Source organism: Tenrec ecaudatus, chromosome 3 (assembly GCF_050624435.1).
Source record: "Tenrec ecaudatus isolate mTenEca1 chromosome 3, mTenEca1.hap1, whole genome shotgun sequence".
NCBI classification, from domain to species: domain Eukaryota; kingdom Metazoa; phylum Chordata; class Mammalia; order Afrosoricida; family Tenrecidae; genus Tenrec; species Tenrec ecaudatus.
Genome location: NC_134532.1, coordinates 208,552,781 through 208,574,681, shown reverse-complemented (window position 1 = coordinate 208,574,681; position 21,901 = coordinate 208,552,781). Strand labels below are relative to the sequence as shown.

General features: G+C 45.3%; 1 protein-coding gene across 2 annotated transcripts in view; it reads left to right on the top strand.

Moving 5' to 3' along the window:
* The window catches only part of CD38 (CD38 molecule), a 68,857-nt gene extending 49,724 nt beyond the window's left edge, over positions 1-19,133 (top strand). For both annotated transcript variants that reach the window (XM_075545023.1, XM_075545022.1), the window contains exons 5-10: positions 2,479-2,614; positions 4,497-4,582; positions 7,246-7,322; positions 13,574-13,666; positions 17,237-17,323; positions 18,842-19,133. In XM_075545023.1, coding sequence (XP_075401138.1) covers positions 2,479-2,614; positions 4,497-4,582; positions 7,246-7,322; positions 13,574-13,666; positions 17,237-17,323; positions 18,842-18,902 — 540 coding nt within the window. In that variant the 3' untranslated portion in view covers positions 18,903-19,133. The remainder of the gene's footprint in view (positions 1-2,478; positions 2,615-4,496; positions 4,583-7,245; positions 7,323-13,573; positions 13,667-17,236; positions 17,324-18,841) is intronic.
* Positions 19,134-21,901: the final 2,768 nt, after the last annotated feature.

Here is a 21,901-nt window from a genome sequence, read left to right as displayed (position 1 = left end):
GTGCAACTGTGCTCGAAGACCGACGATGGGCCATTGAAGGGATGGGGAAGTTATCAGGATGATCTTGGAGCGCGGCTCAGTGAATTTTAACAGAAGATTTGGGAAGAAGGATCGGTGAACTTTGTGCCTTGGCTTCTGACTGACCAGAAAAAAGAGCAGTGCTTTGAAAAGACTGGAAACATGCTGCGCTTTGAAAAAAAAAAACAAAAACATTTCCAAAGCGACCCAGACATTTCTCCCTCAAGATCATTACTGGTGATGAGACGCCCTGCTATTCTTCACACATTAAAAGACTGGATTATTTTTTTAACCAACTTACCCAAGTGGCCGGGTATTTTTTCAGCTGTTAGTATTTTTGTTGTTGCATTAAACCATAAATGGGTTTACATCTCATCAACTTTGTATCATATTTATGTATAACTTTCAGTTTTTGAATATAAAACATTGTCTCACATTATGAAGCAATATTTTGCAATGCATGTGGAACATTATTACTTTTATGAACTATAATCTTCATGAAATCATAAACTTCTTGTAAAAATAATCAACACAATCCATATTACTTTGAAGAATTAGAAGAATTAGGACTAAACATTTCTTCATGTCTTTTTGTGTAACAGGAGACCACTGGAGCAATGTAGGTGATGTTCTACATCTCACTGAGGTTTGATCATGATAAATGCACAACTCCTTGTAAAACAATTCAAACAAATAGTAACTATTTGATTTAACCAAAATGCACTAAAATGCTAAATAAACAAAAAGAACATGAGACAAACGAGTTTGATAAATTCACTACTGCTGTAAACACCTAAATAGATGAAGTAGTTCAAATATATCCAAGCAGATGGCCTCTGAAGACAGCATGTAGAAGTCACGAGTTATCTCGTGATCTGTCCGTAACAGATGATGCGTGAAATACGGGTAAACTCGGGATCCGTCTACAATATGTTAAGACCCTTAAAGTACACATCAATCAAGCCAGTAAAAGATGCGATTGTCACCTCGCACCCCAAAATCTCATCCACTGAAATCAAAGATCAAGATGATACTAATTTGGGCCTTTTTGATGTGAGAGGGATAGTGCATTTGGAGTTCCTTCCACCAACCAGACTATTAGTCAAGCTTTCTACTTAGAGGTTCTGAAAAGATTGCATAACAGTGTACCACAAAAAAAAGGCCTGATGTTGTAGATGGGGGGCTGGTTTTGTCACCATGGTACTGCACCTGCTCATTCAGTGTGGTAGTTACACAATTTCATGTCAACTTGATAAAAGAATGAAGGGGTGGAGTCTAGCCTCTCAATCAGGTCACAGCTTAATGATGGCTTCTTGTGCGCATGGTCTTCTCATGAGGATTCTGGGAATTCCTGCTCTCTTGACTCTACCATCAGAAGAGGTGGGCCACTCTCTCTCTCTCTCTCTCTCTCTCTCTGCTTCACATTCCTGTTGACAAGCTACATGGAGCCATGCTGATGGCAGTCAGAGCCCTGGGGATGCTTTCACTGCCGCTGCACCCACAGGACTTTCCACCCACTGGCCTGTGATCTTCCTGCATTTGGTGTCATTGCATGAGCTGTGTGAGTCCGAAGAAGAATTTATAGCCTAGTATTTGACAGATGGGCTAAGACGTCTGGACTTGATCTGGCCTGGGCTGGGATGTTTTCTCAATATGCAACTGCTCTTGTATATAAAGCCCTCTCTCTTACACATATATGAATGTCCCTGGATTTATTTCTCTAGTCAACCCAGCCTAGCGCATACATCCAACACAGTGTGCTAATTTTGGACAAAAAACAGACTCTTGCCCCAGACACCTGACTCTCTTGACCTCACTCTGTGCGACTTCTTTTTGTTTCTGTGGATGAAGAAGAACATGAAAGGACAGCAATTTGATGACATAGAAGAGGTGAAGGAAAAAACACGGAAGGTGCTGTCAGCTATCCAAACAGATGAGTTTGAAACACGTTTCCAAGAATGGAATCACAGATTTGACAAATATATTAAGTTTAATGGAGAGTACTTTGAAGGTGATAAAGTTGTTTTGTAAAAAAATTTTTTTTAAATACCTTGCTTGGAAAAAATTATGTTTTTTTAGGGGGTATCCCTTATACTACACACATACACTTTCTCTTTTTGTTTTACCTTCGCATTAGTGCACACACTCCCTCTTTCCCTCTTTCTTTTTCTCCCATTCTCTTTTACACAAGCCCACACTTTATACACACAGAGACTCTCTCTCTTCCTTTCTCTTTTATTCACACTTCACACACATATTTGCATACTGTCTTTCTATTGTTTTACACCACCTCACAGAACACACACACACGCACACAGCAGTGATACAGAAAACACGCCTCTCCCTCACCATATATTGTTTACTTTACTCTTTTCAGTTTCCTTTTGTTTACAGAAAGGAAGATTTATTTTTTGCTAATAAAACTGATTTCAAAATTAGCTTGTGTTTACTCTTTCTTAGTTCCTCTATTGGAGCAAGACGTATACCCTGGTCCACCAGTACACAATGGTAGAGCAGGACATGTTCACCCTGGAAGACACACTGCTGGGCTACATGGCTGATGGACTTGACTGGTGTGGAGATCCGGGCAGTTCTGGTGAGACTCTGGGCCCCCTGGGACAGCCCAGGACCTGCTGGGTACAGGAATCCTGAGCTCTTTTACCAACCCTGGAATCTCAGTGTGGGCTGGGGTGCTAGCACCCACTTAGAGGCCTAGCATGCTCTTGACAAACCAAACCAAACCAACCAAACACTGAAGGGGCTGCTGTTGAGTTGAGTTAAGGTTCATGGTGAGTCCATTGGGGTCGGAGTGGAGCTGTGATACAGTGAGGTTTTTTCTTTAATGATTTTAATGGGGACTCGTACAACTCTTATTACAATCCATCCATCCATTGTGTCAAGCACAATTGTACATTTGTTGCCATCATCATTCTCAAAACATTTGCTTTCTGCTTGAGTCCTTGGTATCAGCTCCTCTCTCCGGTGAGTTTTCAATGGCTGTTTTTTCAAAAGTTGAATGTCAGGCCTTTCTGTGGGTAGACTTGTACTTTACAGATGAGCTTATGAACTCTTGGAACTACTGTGGAGGATTCCAATGACAACTCCAAACCCCAAGCCAAACCCTGTGCCATCAAGGTGATGTCAACCCACAGTGGCCATAAATCTGTGTGTGTGTGTGTCGGGGGGGGGGGGCTGGTGGATTTGGACCTTGGCGCTTGCAGTTCGCAGTATCGGAGACCGAGGTGGCATTCCCAGGAGCAATTCCTGTGCTTTTGAAAAGCTGCAGTGGCCTGTTCCCTCCTTGGGTCCAAGTGCTCATGAAGCCTGCTTCTGGTTCCTGCTAGTTTGGTTTCCATGAGGGTGCAACCAGGCCCACAGAATTTTGGGAAACAAATCGGCCTCATTGGACTGAGACCATATCACTACTCACTCACCACCCACACCCATCCCCAATTTAATCTTTTTCTCCTGTGAACCGAACCTCAGAGCATTGCCACACAGGCTGGTGTTTTACTTGATTACAGGTCTGTCTTCCCCAGTAGATCACACGTTCTCTGAGAACCTCCTTACCCCCAGAATGTAATACTCAACAAGTGTTGTGCATTCTGAAAAGTAAGCTGGGGAGAAGAAAGATGGAAACTGGGCATGCATGCTTGACTGGACCTCACTGATGTCTTAGCCTAGCTTGATGGGGGTAGGGTGGAAGGGCATCGGAACCTAACAGTAGGGTGCAAAGGAGCCCTGGTGGTATAGTGGTTACACATTGGGCTGCAAACCACAGGTTCAGCAGTTTAAAACCATCAGCTGGTCTGCAGTTAAAAGATGAGGCTTTCTAGTCCTGTAAAGAGTTATGGTGTGGGGAAACCTGATGGGGCAGTCCTACCCTATCTTGCAGGGTTGCTATGGGTTGGAATGGACTCCGTGGCAGTGAGTGGTGGCTGCTGTTGGTGTAAGGGAGGGAGGGAGAGAAGAAAGAGAGAATGTTGGCAGCAAGCAGAGAATTTTCCCTAGACGGAGGCTGCAGCATGTTGGCCATTACAACTGCTAACCTCAAGGTTGGTAAGGTCAAATCCACCAGTCGCTCCTCAGCAAAAAGACGGAGCTGCCTGCTCCTTTTGAGATTCACTGTATGAGAAACCCAATCTTGGGCCACTATGAATTGGAACCGACTTGAAGGCCATGGGTATGGAATTGGGTTTGTCTCTGTCAGGCGAACGCTCTGTGCTTCCCAGAGTGATGACTCAGAACTGGCCCCCGTGCCCCTGTCGGGAATGCGGAGGGCAAGGTGAGGGCTTGGCAGGGATGCATGGGCACTTAGTTAAATTGGTTTTGAGATGTGCTCACTCTGTCCTCCTCCATCTTGGCAGTAACATCAGTGGCAACTGGTTCTTCTGGAATGGACCGGGCAGAGAAGAACGGAGTTTCTTTGTAACCGTTCTTGTCCACTTCCGTTGTTTTTAATCAGCTCTGTCTTTTAGCAATGAACCACCAGTCGTGCCCACACTGGAAGAAAGACTGCAGCAACAACCCCAAGTCCGCCTTCTGGAAGATGGCTTCCAAGTGGGTAAGTGCCAAGCAGTAACATTCTAGAATTTTGGAGACCAAGGAGTTGAAGCGGTCATCCAGTCCCGTAGTTGGTTCTTCACTTTTTGGGGGTCGCGGGTCCTTTTAGGAAGGAAGGTTTAGGATCTTTTCCTAAGGAAAATGCTCACAACCACGTGGCAGACGATTTTCACAGACAATGTCATCGTGTTCCTCAAGCACGCAGCCCCAACTCTGGCTGATGAGCAGCTGGGCGCTTGGTTTCCCCTCCCACACAGACACCGGCTGGTCACAGACACCTGGGAAAGTCTTCATAAGCTACAGTGACAGGCACAGTACTCAGCTCTCTCCTTAGATTCAAAGCCTTCATCCTTGAAAAACCCCCAGGGAATAGGGACTGTGGTGACCACGCTGGCTTTATTTGTGATGAAAACAGAGATGCAGGTGGATGAACAATTGACTCACTGTGCAAAGTGGTCAAATATTTCACTCTACTCGGGTCTTCAGTCAACACCCATGGACGCTTCAGTCAAGAAATCAAAGGACATAGAGGGTCAGGCAAATGAAATGACTGCAAGAGACCCCTGGAAAGTGTCCAAAAGCAAAGAGGTCCCCTGGAAAACCACAGTACGTTGATGCAAAACAGCCAAGGTATTTTCAATCACGTCACGTGCATGTGAAAGCCGAGCGATGATTCAGGAAGATCAGCGATGAACAGATGCACGTGACTCCGGGTGAATATGGACTCTACCGGAGGACAGAGCCAATCTGCATTGGAGGAAGTTCGCTGGAATGCTCCTTTCAGGTGCGGTTGGCGAGACATCATCTCACTTGCTTTGGACGTTATTTCCGGGGAGGGGTGGGGGGCAGGGAGCAGTCCCTGGAGAAGAACGCTGTGTTTGGTAAAGTAGAGGGTTCCGTGGAAAAGAGGAAGGTCCCCAACAAGATGGATTGACACAGTGGCCACAACAATGTGTTTAAGCGTAGCAAAGGTTCGGAGGATGGTACCGGTCTGAGCAGTGTTGTGCTCCATTGTGGATGGGATCACCATCAAAGGGCCTACCCAATGCCTAAGAACACCAATCATGTCGCGTTTCTCTTTGGTCTTTGCAAATAAAGCTCTATGATTATTCATGAGAATGCAGGGATGCTGAGGAAGCGCAAAGGTTGTAAAGGCGAATCTCATTGATAGAAGTTATGCAAATGGCTGAGAGCTGGGTTATTAGCCAAAACGCTGACGAGGTGAAGCCACCATAGGTGCCTCAGGAGAAAGGACTGGTGATCGCTTCTTTGAAAACCCTATGGAGCACAGTTCTGCTGAGAAACGCATGGGGTCGCCATGATTTGGAATTGACTCAACACCACCATTTATGCGTGTTTTTAAGGAGCCCAAGATCAGCAGTTTGAGCCCATCAGCTGCCCCACCAGAAAGAGATGCGGCTGTCTCCTCCTGTAAAGATTTACAGACCCAGAACCCCTAGGGAGTTCTTCTCTGACCCGTAGGGAAGTTGGTTTGGTTTTTGGTACTCCGACCTGGGTGCTAGAAGTACCGTGATGGAGGTGATGAAAGCTCTGGTCCTAGGATGCTCTTGGGGACTTGCACCTTATCTTTGTCAAAGGCACATGGCAGACTGGGCCCTTTTGCTTGTTGCAAGAGAGGCAGCTCTGCCTGGTTTAAATCCCACTTCACCACCAGACTCCCAGTGGGAAGCAAATGGATCCAACCTGGACTGCACCTGGCCCCTCTCAGGAGATGTGCATCTCGGCTCTGTGCTTGGAGCCCAACGTGGGGTCAGCATTTGTGACTCATCATGACAATTGGACCAGTGTCCTGTGCTCATCCTCCCTCAGTGGGGAGACACTAGGTTCCCACAACCCATTGTTGGACATCTTCTGGTGGTTTCTGAGCTCCTGCAAACAGAAGGCTAGACTCCTGGGTGGGGATTCTCCCAAGTCCCCAAGAGCTCCTTACCTTTCCAGCCTCAGCATTGCCAGTGTTTCCCCAAAGTAACCTTGTTCTCTCGCTACATTCAGCTTTTCCACCCACCTATGTCTGCTGCCTTTGTCTGGTGGACACCATAGTTTGACTCTCAACCTTGAGGTGCATAGTCAAGGACCAACTGTTGATTTCACTTAGAGGTTATCTCCCTCCGAGTGTGTGCTTAGCCTGTACCCAACAAACCTTCTGGCTGAGGGCTTGCAGCCTGACCAAAGGAAATTGCTTACTTAGTGATAGTCATCCATGCACTCAATTCCCTTTCACTGTGTGCCTGCTGAGGCTTGCATGCTAGCTGAACTCTCAGCGTGCTGTTTCCCCAACCTCTGACCCACCCATCCTGCTCCCACTATAGCACAAGGAAGCGATTCCACCTTCCCCTTCCAGCAACACTCCTCTCACACACCTGAGCTTTTGAATTCTGAGCTACGGCACCTCAGAAGGTCCTTGAACAATGAATGACATTGAGCCTCATAGTTCAAGCTACTTGTGTATCGAGTAGCTTCAAGATGCTGATGGCATCCACCCTTGTTCCCATGGCTTGGAATGAGTGACATACTCCTGGCCAGACCTCAGAGAGGATAGGGCCTCTCTCATCAGGGAATGCTAAGGGCTGTTTGCGAGGGGACTGCTTGGGTCTGGTGATGCATTTTGCATGCTGAGGAATGGTGGGCTTTTTTTTTTTTAAGTTTGCAGAAGCTGCCTGTGGTGTGGTGCATGTGATGCTCAATGGGTCTACCGGTAAAGCAGCCTTTCAACACACCAGGTACTCATTTCTTTGCACATTATGTGGAAGGGTGCCTATAGCTTCCCAGTTGGGTGTTCCATCCTGAGTTAGACCTGGTGGACTAGAGAAACTAATTCAGTGACACTCATCTGTGTGTAAGAGAGAACTTGAGATCAACGAGTAATTGTATATTTGGAAAGCATTCCATCCCAGTCCAGATCAAGTCCATAAGTTCAATATTAGCCCACATGTCCCATGCTAGGCCATACAGTCCTCTTCAGACTTATGCAACAAATGCAAGGATGCTGGATGCAGGAAGATCACAGGTCTGTGGGTGGAAAGTCCTGTGGGTTCAGGGGCAGTGAAAACATCTCCAGGGCTCTGGCTGCCCTCAGTGTGGCTCCATGTGATTTGTTAACAGGAAAGGGAAGCAGAGACAAAAGTGTGTCCCACCTCCAGGGAGAAAGAGAGGAAGTTCCCAGAATCCTCATGAGAAGGCCACATCATCAGGCTGTGACCTGCGTGACAGGCTAGATCCCACCCGTTCACTCTGAATATCAAGTTGACACGAGGTTATGTAACTACCACCCATACCTTGACAGGCATGCTTTGTAGGCTTCCGTTCAGTCCTGACAATTGGGCCTTGAAGAAAGGTGAAGTCTGTTTTCTCTGAGAGTTATCTGTCTCCATCGGTGATTTTGTCTGGCCCCTCCTTTACCGCAGTCTGAGAATGGCCCCCGTGCTCACTGTCCTGTGTACAGTTGGCACCCTGGGTGTTTTCTCAGTTCCCTATGTCATTATTGCCACCTGCCCAGTCCTTGGCTTTGTTCATGCTGCCTGGTCCGTACCCCCTGACCCCCACCTCCCATAGGCCACTGGTCCTCTCCAGTTTGTATACCTAAATCCTCACCATCATTGATGGTCTGGGCATTTCTCACCCTATGAAAGACAGACAGGGCTTTCTACTCTGATGAAGAGTTACGGTCTCAGAAACTCACAGAGGCATCGCCTCCATAGCAGTCCGTTTATTATTTTTTTCATGAAGTGTTTGCATTCCAAGTGAGCAGTAAGCCTATGATTGTGAACAAAAGGAACTTCACTGGGCTGTGGACCGAGACTAAATGATCTCTAACGAGATCATTGTTCTTTCCAGTGATCTCTCTATCAGTAATCGACTGTAGTGGATCACAACAGGGACTTCAGAGACCATATGTGGTATCTGTGTGATCTTGGGAGCCCTGAACAAAGGATACGCACTCGGCTACTGCCCTCTAAGGATCCCTTGCTGGTAGCAAAATGTGCTACGCACTGCTCGGCTAACTTCAAAGCCAGTAGTTTGAGCCCACCACCTGCTCCATGGGAGAAAGATGAGATTCTTTTGAAGATTTAAAGTCTTGGAAACATAAGGGAATGGTTTGACCCTCTCCTGTAGGATGACCAGGAATTGGAGTCAACTCAATGGGAGCGAGTTTTGGGGTTACTCTACAGGAGTAAAACCCGGAGAATGGCTCCTGTGAGGATTGTAGCCTAGGAAGCTCCACAAGGCCCTTCTCCTCTGTCCATTGGAGTCACCATGAACTGAAACTCGACTTTATGGCATTTACCAACATATGACATGTGGCCTTAGGAGTCCCTGGTGGTAAAGATGGTTAAATGCTCAGCTACTGACAAGAGGCATTAAAAAGGGGGAAGACCCTCCACGAGATGTGTTTTCAGCAATGGGTCCTAACACAGGAACACTTGGAAGGATGAGTGATTTGCTCTGCGCTGTACAAGGTTGCTATGGGCTATAAGTGGCTCCAATGCACCTAAGAACAAGAGCAGCAGCAACTCATCAGAAGGTCTGTAGTTTGAATCCCCATGAGACATCATATAAGTAAAGTCGGGCCATCTCTTCCTAAGCAGTCTCAGCACAGTCCATGCTGCAAAACAGTGGGTCTCTGTCAGCTGAAACTGACTCAGAGGCAGCTGGGTTGGATATTTGGTTCTGTTTCCTTAATCTAAGGAGCCCTGGTGGTGTTAATGGATTAGGTATGTGTTAGGCTGCCAACTACTATGGGTTATGCATTGGGATACTAATTACAAGGTCAGCAGTTTAAAACCACCAACTGAACAATGGGAGAAAGTTGAGGCTTTCTACTCCCATAAAAAGTTACAGCCATGGAAAACCACACAGTCAGTTCTATGGCGTCACTGTGATTTAGACTCAAGGACAATGGCAGTGAGGGAGCTGCTCCAGAAGAGAAAGATGAGGCTTTCTACTCCCAAAGACAGCTACAGTCTCATAAACTCATCAGGGCAGTTCTATCCTGTTATATGGAGTTGCTGGCACTGACTCAATGACAGTGAGCTTGTTTCTTTTCTTTTGTTTGGGGTTTGATCCTAGGTCCTTAGGTAGTTCCCTTATGACACATGCAGTTGAGAAGACGGTGGGGGATGGACTGGACTGAGATAACATGTGAACAGAGTGCATGGCTGCTCGATGGCCATCAACTGCTGTGATCTCACTTCATCCTCACCCTGGAACCCAGTCACACCCATGACTTCCTCTTCCAACTCCTTCCACCCTACCAGTTGTTTTGTTTTATTTTTAAATCATTTTATTGTGGACTCATACAGCTCTTATCACAATCCATATATCCATCCATTGTGTCAAGCACATTTGTAAATTTGTTGCCATCATCACTCTCAAATCATTTTCTTTCTACTTGAGCCCTTGATATCAGCTTCTCATTTTCCCCTCCCTTCCTCAAGAACCCTTAATAATTTATAAATTATTATTATTTTTCCATATCTTGAACCATCCGATGTCTTCCTTCACCCACTTTTCTGTTGTCCATCCCACTGGGAGGGGGTTATAGGTAGATAATTGTGATCAGTTCCCCCTATCATCCCCCACCTTCCCCTTCCCCTCCTGTTATGGCTACTCTCAATATTGGTCCTGGGGAGTTTATCTGTCCTGGATTCCCTGTGTTTCTAGCTCTTATCTGTACCCATGTGCATGCTCTGGTCTAGCTAGATTTGTAAGATAGAATTGGGGCCATGATAGTGGGGGTGGGTGGGGGAGGAAGCATTAAAGATCTAGAGGAGAGTTGTATGTTTCATTGGTGCTATACTGCATCCTGACTGGCTCATCTCTTCCTTGTAACCCTTCTGTAAGGGGATGTCCAATTGGCTACAGTTGGGCTTTAGGTTTTCACTCCACATTCCCCTTCATTCTCATTGATATGATTTTTTGTTCTGGGTCTTTGACACTTGATACCTGATCCCATCAATAACTCATGATCACACAGGCTGTGTGCTTCTTCCATGTGGGCTTTGGTGCTTCTGAGCTAGATGGCCACTTCTTTATCTCCAAGCCTTTAAGACCTCAGACACTATGTCTTTTAATAGCTGAGCACCATCAGCTTTCTTCACCACATTTACTTATGCACCCATTTTGTCTTCAGCAATCATGTTGGGAAGGTAAGCATCATGGAATGTCAGGTTATTAGAACAAAGTGTTCTTGCATTGAGGCAGAACTTGAGTAGAGGCCCAATGTCAATCTGCTACCTTACTACTTAACATATAAATATATGTACATAGATCTATTTCCCTATCATTATACATAAATATATTTACATATGTACATGTCTGTATATGGACCTCTATAAATATTCTTTGCCTCCTAGTTCTTTCCTCTATTTCCTTTTACTTTCCTTTTGTCCCACTATCATGTTCAACCTTCATTCACGTTTCAGTAATTCTTCTCAACTACATTGACCTTGACCAAGTCCCACCAGACATCCTATGCCTCCTCCCCATCCATTTTAGATCACTTGTTTTCCCTTGTCCCTGGGCTTGTTGACACCCCCTTTCCCTTCTCCCACCTCCCCCTCTCCCATGTCCCTCCCCCCTGCAGAGCTGTCAGTTCTGTTGTTTTCTCCTTGGGATTGTTTATCCCCCCTATCTTATCTAAATAGACATGCAGAGACAATAATAAGCACAAGAACAAGACAGAGTAGAATGAAGCAACAAAAGAAGACAAAACAACAGAACAATAACAACAGCAATAAAAAAATAAAACCGATGACCAAAAGAGAGAAAAGCCTATAAAGAGTTCCAGGTAGGTTTGTGGTCCTTTAGGAGTGTTTTGCAGTCGAGTCTGGTGGGGTTCCATGCCCTGGCCCCAAAGTCTGTTTTTGATATTCCCAGGGCCATCATTGCTTTGCTCCCCTTGCTGCTCTGTTGCACGCCCTTAGTGTTTCACCCCTGTGTGCTGGGGTCAGATCTGGCACAATTCTTGCACTGTGTCTCCAGTGTTGTCCCCCCCGTAGTGCTATGGGTAAGTGAGAGACATCATGTCTCATGGTGAGCCCACTCCCTATAGCCCTCGCTGTGCACTGGCAGAAACATAGCCCTTTGGGGCTTGGTGGATTGTTTGTTTTTTTAATCCCCTCTTCCAATGCCCCATCCTCTGTTCCCCTGCCTCTCCCTGCTGCTGGCTGGATTGAGGGAAGAGAACAGACATCCATTCCCCAGGCCCTCTGTCATCATTGTTAGTTGCTGTGCACTTAGTTCCATGCCAGGCTCGCAAGCTTGCACTGGGCTCCATCATTTTAGAAGCAGATTGCCAGGCCTGTCTCCTGAGACATCTTGGGGTGGGTTTGAACCACCAGTTTTTCAGTTAGTTGTCGAGGTCTTGACTGTTTTTGCCACCCAACACCCCCCCACACTCCCTCTCCACACACCCCGACAAAACCAGAAAAACCAAGTTCACTGCCCCAAACAAAGGAAAACAAACAGCTCACTGCCATTGAGTCAATGTCTAGTGACACTATAGGACAGGGTAGACCTGCCCCTGTGTGGTTCCAAGACTATAGCTGTCTGGGCATAGAAAGCCTCATCTTTCTCCTGTGGAGAGGCTGGTGGTTTCGAACTGCTGACCTTGAGATCAGCTGCCCAATGCAAAATGACTATGCCGCCAGGGCTCCCTTTCTGCCACCCAGGGACTCAAAAACTAATTTTGCTTCTCTCTGTTTAATATTTAATTGAAACAAACAAACAAGCAAACCCTGACTGCCTTCTGGTTGTCTTCTGCACCTTTCTCCAGTCCGTTTCATCCTCAGGGTAGTTGGGTGAGAGGGGCAGGATTTTACAATGCAGAATTCACCATCTCCGTGCTGGCAGCAGAAGTGGCAGCTATCAGATGGGAATGGGGAAGTGTTTGGGCCAGGAAGCAGGGCAGAGAGCTGATGTCTTTTAGAGTCGTGCTTTGGAAACTTCACTGACTCACGGAGCTAGTGAGTCACCAGCTAGTTTCCACCAGCTAGTTTCCACCAGCTCCCAGAGTTCCTGCAGGGTTCAAATGACCACAGTGCCCTTGGTTGCTAATGCACAGGCACCCAGAAGTGCCTTGGAAGAAAAGGCTGGTGTCCTACATCAGCAAGACCACCCACTGAAAAACCCCATGGAGCACAGTTCTACTCCAACACACTCGGGGTCACTATGGGCTGGCGCCAACTGCACGGAACCTGGTTGAACTGGTGATGCTTGTGGTGCTGGCCCAAGGAGGAGACTTTGAAATAGCAAGGATGTAAAGGACCAGAGTCCAAGTAGAGATGAGGCATCTTGTGTTCCGATTGGCCCCAATGGAAAGTCATGCGGAATGAGAAAAGCTGGTTGTGTTAGTCCGGGTTGACTAGAGAAACAAATCCAGAGACACTCATATGTGTGTAATAGAGAATTTTTTATCAAAGAATAATTGAGTATTAAACCATCCCAACCCAGCCCAGATCAAGTCCGTAAGTCTGATATTAGCCCATATGTTTGATACCAATCTATAAAGTCCTTTTCAGACTCATGCACCACATACAATGATGCTGAATGCAGGAAGATCACAGGCCAGTGGGTAGAAAATCTTGTGGATCCAGTGGCAGTGGAAGCATCTGACTGGTGTGAGCCTCCACGTGGCTCCTCCAGTTCCAGGTTCTGGCTCCATCAGTGTAGCTCCACATATCTTGTCAACAGGAATATCTCATAGTGAGAGAGTGTGTGTCCCCCTCCAGGGAGGAAGACAGGAGTTCCCAGAATCCTGAGGAGACGGCCACGCCCACACAGAGGCCACATTGGCTATGCTCTGATTGACAGGCTAGACCCCACCCCTTCTCAAGTTGACAGGAGAGTATGTACCTGCCACCTCGTTGTTTCTAATGTAAATCGGGAGTCTTCACCACAGCCTCCTGATTGTCAAGATGTGTGGGGGCTTCATTATGGGGTGACTGTGCTCTTTGTCTCTTCTCTATCTTAGCACTTTTGGAAGTGTGGAAATCCCCAATTTGCACCCAGATAGAGTCCCTTTGCTTGAAGCCTGGGTGATGCATGACATCGGAGGAAATTCCAGGTATATTTTATTGCTTTGCACCCATCGACCCTCAGGGCTCATGCAGGATCCAGCCAAGAAAGACTCCCCATTCACACGAATGCCTTGGGAACAGCCTGGCTTGGGGGAATCAGTTGGAATCAGCTCAGTGCTTACTGGTTTCACTCAATAGTTAACCACTGCCCATGGTCTCTTGACCATACCTCTGTGCGTTAGGCTGGCTTGTCTAGAGAAACCAAATCAGCCATACTCATCTCTGTGTAAGAAAGAACTTTATATCAAGAAGTAATTTTATATCAAAAAGCCATCCAAGCCCTGGCCAATTCAAGTCCAGGCGGGTCCAAGGCTAGCCAGAGCCCTCTTCGGAATCGCTTAACTGAAGGCCTGTATAGCAGAAGAGAAACGTGGAAACAGAGTGATCATGAGCCAGTGGGTGCAAGGTTGCATGGATCCAAGGTCTGTGAAAACATGGCAGGGGGTCAACAGCCCCAGAGTTGGTTAGTGGCCACGTGAAGCTGCCCCTGGCTGCAGACACAGAATCCAAGCAAACTAGGAGATAAAGAGCGAGAGTGAGAAATTCCCAGTGTCTCTCCTATAAAAAAAAAAAAACCTTACTTCCCTCCCCCCCCCATCATCCTAAGGTGATATCATCAGTCTGTGGCCTGATTGACAGGCTGGACTCTGCCCCTACATTTTCCTCCATATAGAAGTTGACATCAAATCTAACCACCACAATAGGAATCTGGCCACCATGGTGGTTCATTGGTAGAAATCTCACCTTTTGGAAATTCAGAGTTGATTTCTGCCAGCTATTTCATGGGCAGCCCCCACCCATCTGTCAGTGGAGATGTGTATATTGCAATGATGCTGGCCATGCTTCAGTGGCTCCTTCAGACTAAGATACCCTAGGAAGAAAGAGCTGGCGATCCACAAGGGTACGTAAGTAATAAGGAATTGCTACTAGGGTCCCAGTTCATACTGACTAAGATTTATTGCAAACAAAATGCATTTTAACATAGCGCTGGGATCACTAGTTGGCTGCAAATAACTTTTCTCAAAATAGACTTGTCTTCTTCTCACTATCGTGTCTTCTAAAAACTGGTCCATTCAAAACAATGACTTCCAAGGGAATCTGCTGGATCCGTTATATTCAAGGTCAGCTCAGAATGTTATGGGGACTAGACTTCTGATAAGATACTGGACTAGGCAGACACTCTACCCAATCCTGTGCAACAAAGACTCAAGCAAGTCAATGAAACAGATACAAGTGACAATTTCAGATCCGTGGGCTTCAGCAGTAAGGATAGAGGAGTGGATTGAATATTGACAAGGAGAGGAAATTGATGAAAAGCAGCAAGCAAGGAGACAGGCAGACAGTAAATTGTCAGTTGACCTGACACAACATGGCTATTTTGAACTTTGACAAGCTTCATTGATCAGGACAGCGATCTACTAATTGAGTCTCCTTGCTCAGGACTGCACAAGTGCCCACTCCTTGTCTGGCAACCAGACTGGTACAAACTTCCCCTTGTGGCCCATACCCTAATGGGAACCAGAAGTTTCTCCAGTGCCCACCCTCACACACCTGGAAGTTGTGACACACCCCTGCATAGCTGCTGCTCCATTTGAGGTCAGAGGCATGCTCTTGTGGATTAGTGCAAGGTGCACGTCTGCCCCATGTCTGGAAGCATGTGAATTTTGCCTCCTCAGGCTAGCAGAAAACAGTCTAGACAAAGGCTCTGGCCCAGCCAGCCCTGAACAAGCAGGAATTCCTTCTAGGGCCAGGTAGCCTGATCCAGCAGGTAGGGACTCTATCCAGGATGGAATAGCCTGCCCTCCCCAGCAGTCTCCTTAGCTTGTGGAGGGTACTGACCTTGTCTAGGTGCCCTGACACCCTCTGCCCCATTTTTTTCTCACTTCTGTGCCCTCTCCCTCTTTCTCTAGTTTACTCCTTGGTATTATTTCTCTTTTCTTACACTTGTTTTCCCCCCATTTTAAATTTCTGTTTTTGGTCTTCTCTTACTTTTCAATTTTTACTTATTTAAAAAACTATTCCCTTGTCTTTTCATCCCCGCACTTAGATTTCTTGTTTGTTTGCTGTTTCTTTTTCCTTCTTTATTTTTAGTCATGTTATTTGTCCCTCCTCCTTTTTCTTTATCATTTTCTATTTGCTGTGGGGGTTTTATTGACCTCTTTAATTTTTTTTATTGGCCTCTTTAATTTTTTTTGCCTTGTCCCATCCAGCAGGAGACAGCAATTGTGCCCATACTACCGAACCACTCTCCTAGATCCTGCTTCCCCACCCACTGGAAGAGGGCTACCACGCACTCCTGGCAGTCAATCAACTGTAGTCAACAGCCAATCCTGTCTCAACAACATAGAGAGAACTGCGTATATATTCTCATTCTTTACTACACACAGGAGGAGAAAGGTGCTCAGAATCAAGAAGACACTAACATGCAAATCACCAATGCGATATAACAACACCACAATGTCACAGAGACAAAGCTTAGCATCTGTGTCCACGAAAAAAACAAGATTGAGCAGCTCAAACAAGTGACTCAAGTATAGAGCAAGAAAACCTTTCTGGGGAAGAAATGACTTTGGAACTGCCCGATGAAGAAGTCAAAAGAATGATATTTTGGTACTGCCAATGGAGTGAAAGATCAAGAAAACTTTAGACAAACTCAAGGAAAACACAAATAAAACTTTGGAAGAATTCAAGAAAACACCAGGAGAAACAAACTGTCAAAGGAAAATTAGAAATGATACAAAAACAACAATTTGAAATCTAGATGATTAATACCCAGGTTTCAGAAGTAAGGTACTGTATTGAATCAATGGATGGTCTAATTAGCTTAAAGGCAAATATCTCAATACTAATCTCCCAGTGGAACAAAGGAAGAAAGCTTAAGAATTATGAGGGTTATCAAGAGGATTAACTTATATGCAATTAGAATTCCAGAAAAGCCAGGGTGGGGAGCACAGGGACTATTGTCCAAGGGTTGTTGGAAGAAAACTTTCCTAATATCATGAAAGACAAGACTATATGCATTCAAGAAGCTCAATGAACACCAAACAAGTCAGGCCCCAAACGAAATTCACCAAGATGTGTCAGACTCAAACTTTCCTAAACTAGAGACAAGAATCCCGAGAGCCATTTGGGGAAAATGAAGAACTTCATTTTTCAAACCCAAACCAATAAGACTAAGCTCTGATTTCTCAGTGGAAACCATGCGGGCAAGATGGCAATTAGGTGAGCTTTAGGAAACTTTGAAGGAAAGAGATAAAAATGCCAATCAAAAATTATACACCCAGCAAAATTATACCTCAAATGCAATGATAAAATTAGGACATTGCCAGATAAACAAAAATTAAAAGAATCTATGAATATCTGACCACTCTTAGAAGAAATACTAAGGGGAGTTCTTCAGGCAGAAAACAATGTCACCGTGAGATGCAGGTGAAGTCAACGGCCGACCAACTTGTGAGCTCCCAGAATCCTGCCTCTGGAGCTTTGTCCGTGATAGAAGAGACTTAGAGAATGTTTATGAGAGCTTGTTTTTTAATACCGTCTTCTTTCTTTCCTAGTGATTCATGCTCAGGCGCCTCCATACATGAGCTGCGTTCACTTTTAAACAAAAGGAACATAATATTGATGTGCGAGGATGACTACAAGTAAGTGATTTCTTGAAGAAGAAACATGTGATTCGCCATGGACAAGTGTTTTCCCTTTTCTTAGTCTTTTCTGAGCCAGGAAGGCTGAGCAAATCCTTTACTGGATCTGTGACCTGGAATGACTTCCTGGTAATCTCAGACAGTGATCTTGGTCACTCCCTGCAGACTAACACAGAAGATGTTTGTAGACTGTGGGCCTCACCTGGTCACCCTTCCCTCATCTTTGCCTCCCTTCCCTGTTTATTCAAAAGGTGTAATCTTTAAAAGGTGCATATACCCAGCCTGTGAGGGGTTGTTTGCTGGTTTCCAGTCTGAGGCTTAAGCATCCCAAAGCATCGTGGAGCAAAAGTGCACATGGCCAAGGGCTTCCTCAAATCCTCTTGTCAAGTCCTCATGACTTGGTAAGCTTCAGCACCACCAGTTTCATTAGTACAAAACCACCAGCAGCTCCTTGGGAGAAAGGTGAGGCTTTCTACTACTGCAAAGAGTTGCAGACTCAGAAATGCACAGGGGCAGTCCCACCCTGTCCTATAGGGTCACTATGAGTTAGCATCTACTGGATGGCATTGCGTTTGTTTATTTATTTGTGTGTTTGTACTTACCCTCCCCATGGCCCTTTGACCCAATTTTCCTTCAGGGGGTTTCTGAAGATAGCAAATCAAATCCTCAAAAATATGAGTGCCTGGGCTACAGCCCTAGGTTTGTAAGAAAGGCCTGGCGATCTCTTTCTTAAAAATTAGCTATTGAAAAGCCCTGTAGATAACAAAACAGAACCAAAAACACACGTAGAGCAAAGGTCTGTTCTGATACACATGGGGTTACAATGAGTGGCAATCAACCAGAGGACAGTTTGTTTACTTTTTGGATTTGAATCAAGAAGACTGCTTGGTACACATATCTGCGACTCATTCAAGTTCAGATATCTGGTTTCATCTTTGTGTAGCATCATCCTTACCAAATTTATCCTATGGTTACAAACTCCAGAAAACAAACTCTCTGCCTTCAAGATGAATCTAACTCATATGAGTCCTGGTGGCATATTGGGTTATGTGTTGGGCAGCTCATGACAAGGTCAGCAGTTTGAAACCATCAGCCTCACTGGTGAAAAGATGAGACTTTATACACCCATAAAGATCTCCATTCTCAGAAACCCAGAGGCAGTTCTACTCTTCCCTATAGATTTGCAGTGACTACACATGACTTCAAGTGAAATTAAATATGACCAGAGCTGAAGTCACTCCCTCCTGGGTTAGATTTTGCTCTTGGCCTCGACCTTGTCCAGTTGGGGAAGAACATGTGTGGAGGCTAAGTGGTTCATACACCTAAACCCTCTGGCATCGAGTTGATTCAGACCCATAGAGAGTCTACCAGGGTTTCTGAGACTCTGAATCTCCACAACTCGCTCAGGACTTCTTGACTCATGCACACATCTGTGGCAAAGGAAGGTCACTTGTACAGGTGGCTTCAAACACAGACTGAGCTCACCTTGCAATCTCCTCTTCTGTTTCCTTGCCACAGGCCTGCCAAGTTGGTCCAATGCGTGAGCCATAGTGAGCATTCTTCTTGTGCTCTTACCTAGGGGGCTTCAGGACCCCTCGAAGACACCAACATGCGTGGCTCAGAAGACAAGCGGGTGGGGAACTGAAGATGTTGGAGGGTCTTCTGTGGTAACAATAACTCAGAGAATGGAAGTCTTTCCCTTGGAGATCTTTGGGTCATGTGGTATTGGTTTCTTTCTTCTTTTGTTCACCTAATAGGAAACGGGAGAACGTGGAATTTGTGTAAAATGAAATTAAAGTTTTATATTAAATGACTTCATTGTCATGGGATCCTTTCATGGTGTGTATGTATTGGTGACACTCCATCCCATTAGAAATGACCACATCTTGGAATAATTTGGACAAGGACATCAATCGTGGTTGTACAACACAAAGAGTATAATCAGAGGCACAGAATTATATGTGTAGAAGTTGTTGAATTGGAGAATGTTTTATTTTTATTGTTTTGCCACAATTGAAAAAATATTATGCTAATGAGTACAAGGAAGAAGAAAATGTTCTAAAAATTGATTATGGTAATAATTGTACAGCTCTCTTCTTGATACGATTGGATTGCCGAATTATATGATTATGTGGAGGAAGTGCCAATAAAACTGCGCTTTAATTTTTTTAATGACTACATCAGCAGGCAATTAATGAAAGACAACTACCCCAGTTGTTGGGAATACGTTCTATTTCCACACATAAATGACTTTGCATTAGTCATGGTATTCTTCCTATAGATGATCAGACTATAAACTCCAGGTTCTTGGGTCATGTTGGAAAAAGCATTTGATAAGATTTAAACTACCTCTGTACAAGGCATATTATACTTCTTGTCCCTGATGTGGGTTGGGTTTTGTCCTCCAAAATGAAATACCAAACCAAATCTCCAGTAGCATCCCTTGCCTATGTAATTAGCGTGACAAGCAACCATATGGGAGTAGCGTGGGGATAGATCCAACATGACTGGTGTCCCTTTAGAAGAGAAGAGATAGTTTCTTGCTGCAGGGCCAAGAGTGGGATCACCCAGGAGATGACCTGGAGCCGGAAGCCAGCGATTGTTTTAAGAAAGTGGCAGACAAACCAGACATGAGAGAAGCTGAAGAAAGCGGAGATGCAGGAGAAGAACATTCTGCTGACCAAAGACACCACCGAGCAGGAGAAGCGGAGTGAAATCTCCTAATCCTGGAGGATTCTCCTCCTCCATCGTCTACCAGACTGATGTGGAGGAAGCGTCACCTACAAGATGGACACCAGGGATGATCTGCACAGGCCTCCGGGTCTCCGAAGGGACCACCAAATTCTCCGGTCTGCCCTGGGATACTATAGAACATAATGTGTAGGGTTAATGAAAATTAAGCACCTTGTGGCACTAAAAAAAAAAAAGAAAGAAAAAAAGAGGAGATGAGATGAGGAGAAGACTATGTTACCACAAAGCCCAAGATTGGATTGATGCTGTCGCAAGTTGAGGAACACTGGAGTCACCAGAAGATGAAGAGACCAGGAGCCTGCCCGGCCCACACCTTGAGCCTGGCACCTGCAGACCTAAGAGTGGACACTTTCCTGTCATTGTAAGTCACTGAGGTTTTTTTTACTGTACCCACAGGAAACAGTATATACTTCTATCCCGTCTAATAGCCCTGTGAAGTTGATATGATTAATGTAATTATTACTTCCAGTTTGTTTGATAGGAGCCTGGAGGCACAGTGGTTAAGGTTTGGCTACTAAACAAAAGGCCAGAGATTTGAACCCACCAGTTGCTTAGCTGGAGAAAGACGAGACAGCCTGCTTCTGTAAAGACCATAATCGCGTTTTGAGAATGATGAAGGCAATAAATGTACAAATGGGCTTGATACCACGGATGGATGGATGGATTGTGACAAGAGTTGCACGAGCCCCCAATAAAATTATTTTTTTTTAAAAAGACCACAACCTAGGAGACTTTACAGGGCAGCTCAACTCTGTGCCATAGAGTCACTAGGAATCAGGATTGACTTAATGGTGGTGGATTTGTGGGTGTAATGTGTATCCTCTAAAATTCTTGGGGGGGGGGCTCTATAACCAAATGTTAATAGTCTATTTTATCCCAACTGAGGGTGGAAATTTGTTTTGTAGTAAGAGTATAATCATTTCACAAATTCCAACTCACTCACAGCAACCTGCACAGGGCTCTGAGACTGTCAATCTTTACCGAAGCGGAAAACTCTGTCTTTCTCCTCCTGAGAAACCTTGCAGTTAGCAGTCCAATAGTCACCTAACAGCACCACTGGGGAACCTTATTAGAATCATCAGGAGGTTTAACTCATGTACACGTAATGATACGTCTATTTGTAGTATTAGCGGGACAAAAGCTCATGAAATTAGGCAAATGCATTTGGAATGGTGTAATTTAAATACGCAACATGGCATTTGAATTATGGTGCTTGTTGAAGAAGATTGAACCACGAGTTGTATATGGTCCTATAGGGTTGCTACAAGTTCTAATAAAGTGGAATCTCAGAAACATTACATAATTTGCTTAAAGCAAAAATTAAATTTTGCTCAAAGTAGGGGTCAGAGTAGAAGTTTCCAAAGCGCTTTCAAACCAAACCAAACTCACTGCCATCAAGTCAATGCTGACTCATCATGACCCTATAGGACAGGATAGAACTGCCCTGTGAGCTTCCAACAATGTAACTCTTTACAGGAGTAGAGAGCCTTGTCTTTCTCCTGAGAGGCAGCTGGTGGTTTTGAACTACAGACCTTTCACTTAGCAGCACAATGCATAACCACTCTGCCTCCAGAAACTATAGCCAAGAAAACCCTATGGAGCAGTTCTGCTCTCTCACACTTGAGAGTGACGTGTATTAGGGGCTCACCTGTTTTCCACCCACAGCAATGACCTGGCTCTACGGCACTGGCCATACTCTGGAACCCACTACAGGTTGCCATGCTGGGGTGGGCTGAAGGTTAAGGGCATGAACCTCCCGTGGTGGAGGTTGCCATCCATGCCACAGATCAAAAGGTGGACGAATCATTGACTGGAAAACCAATTTGC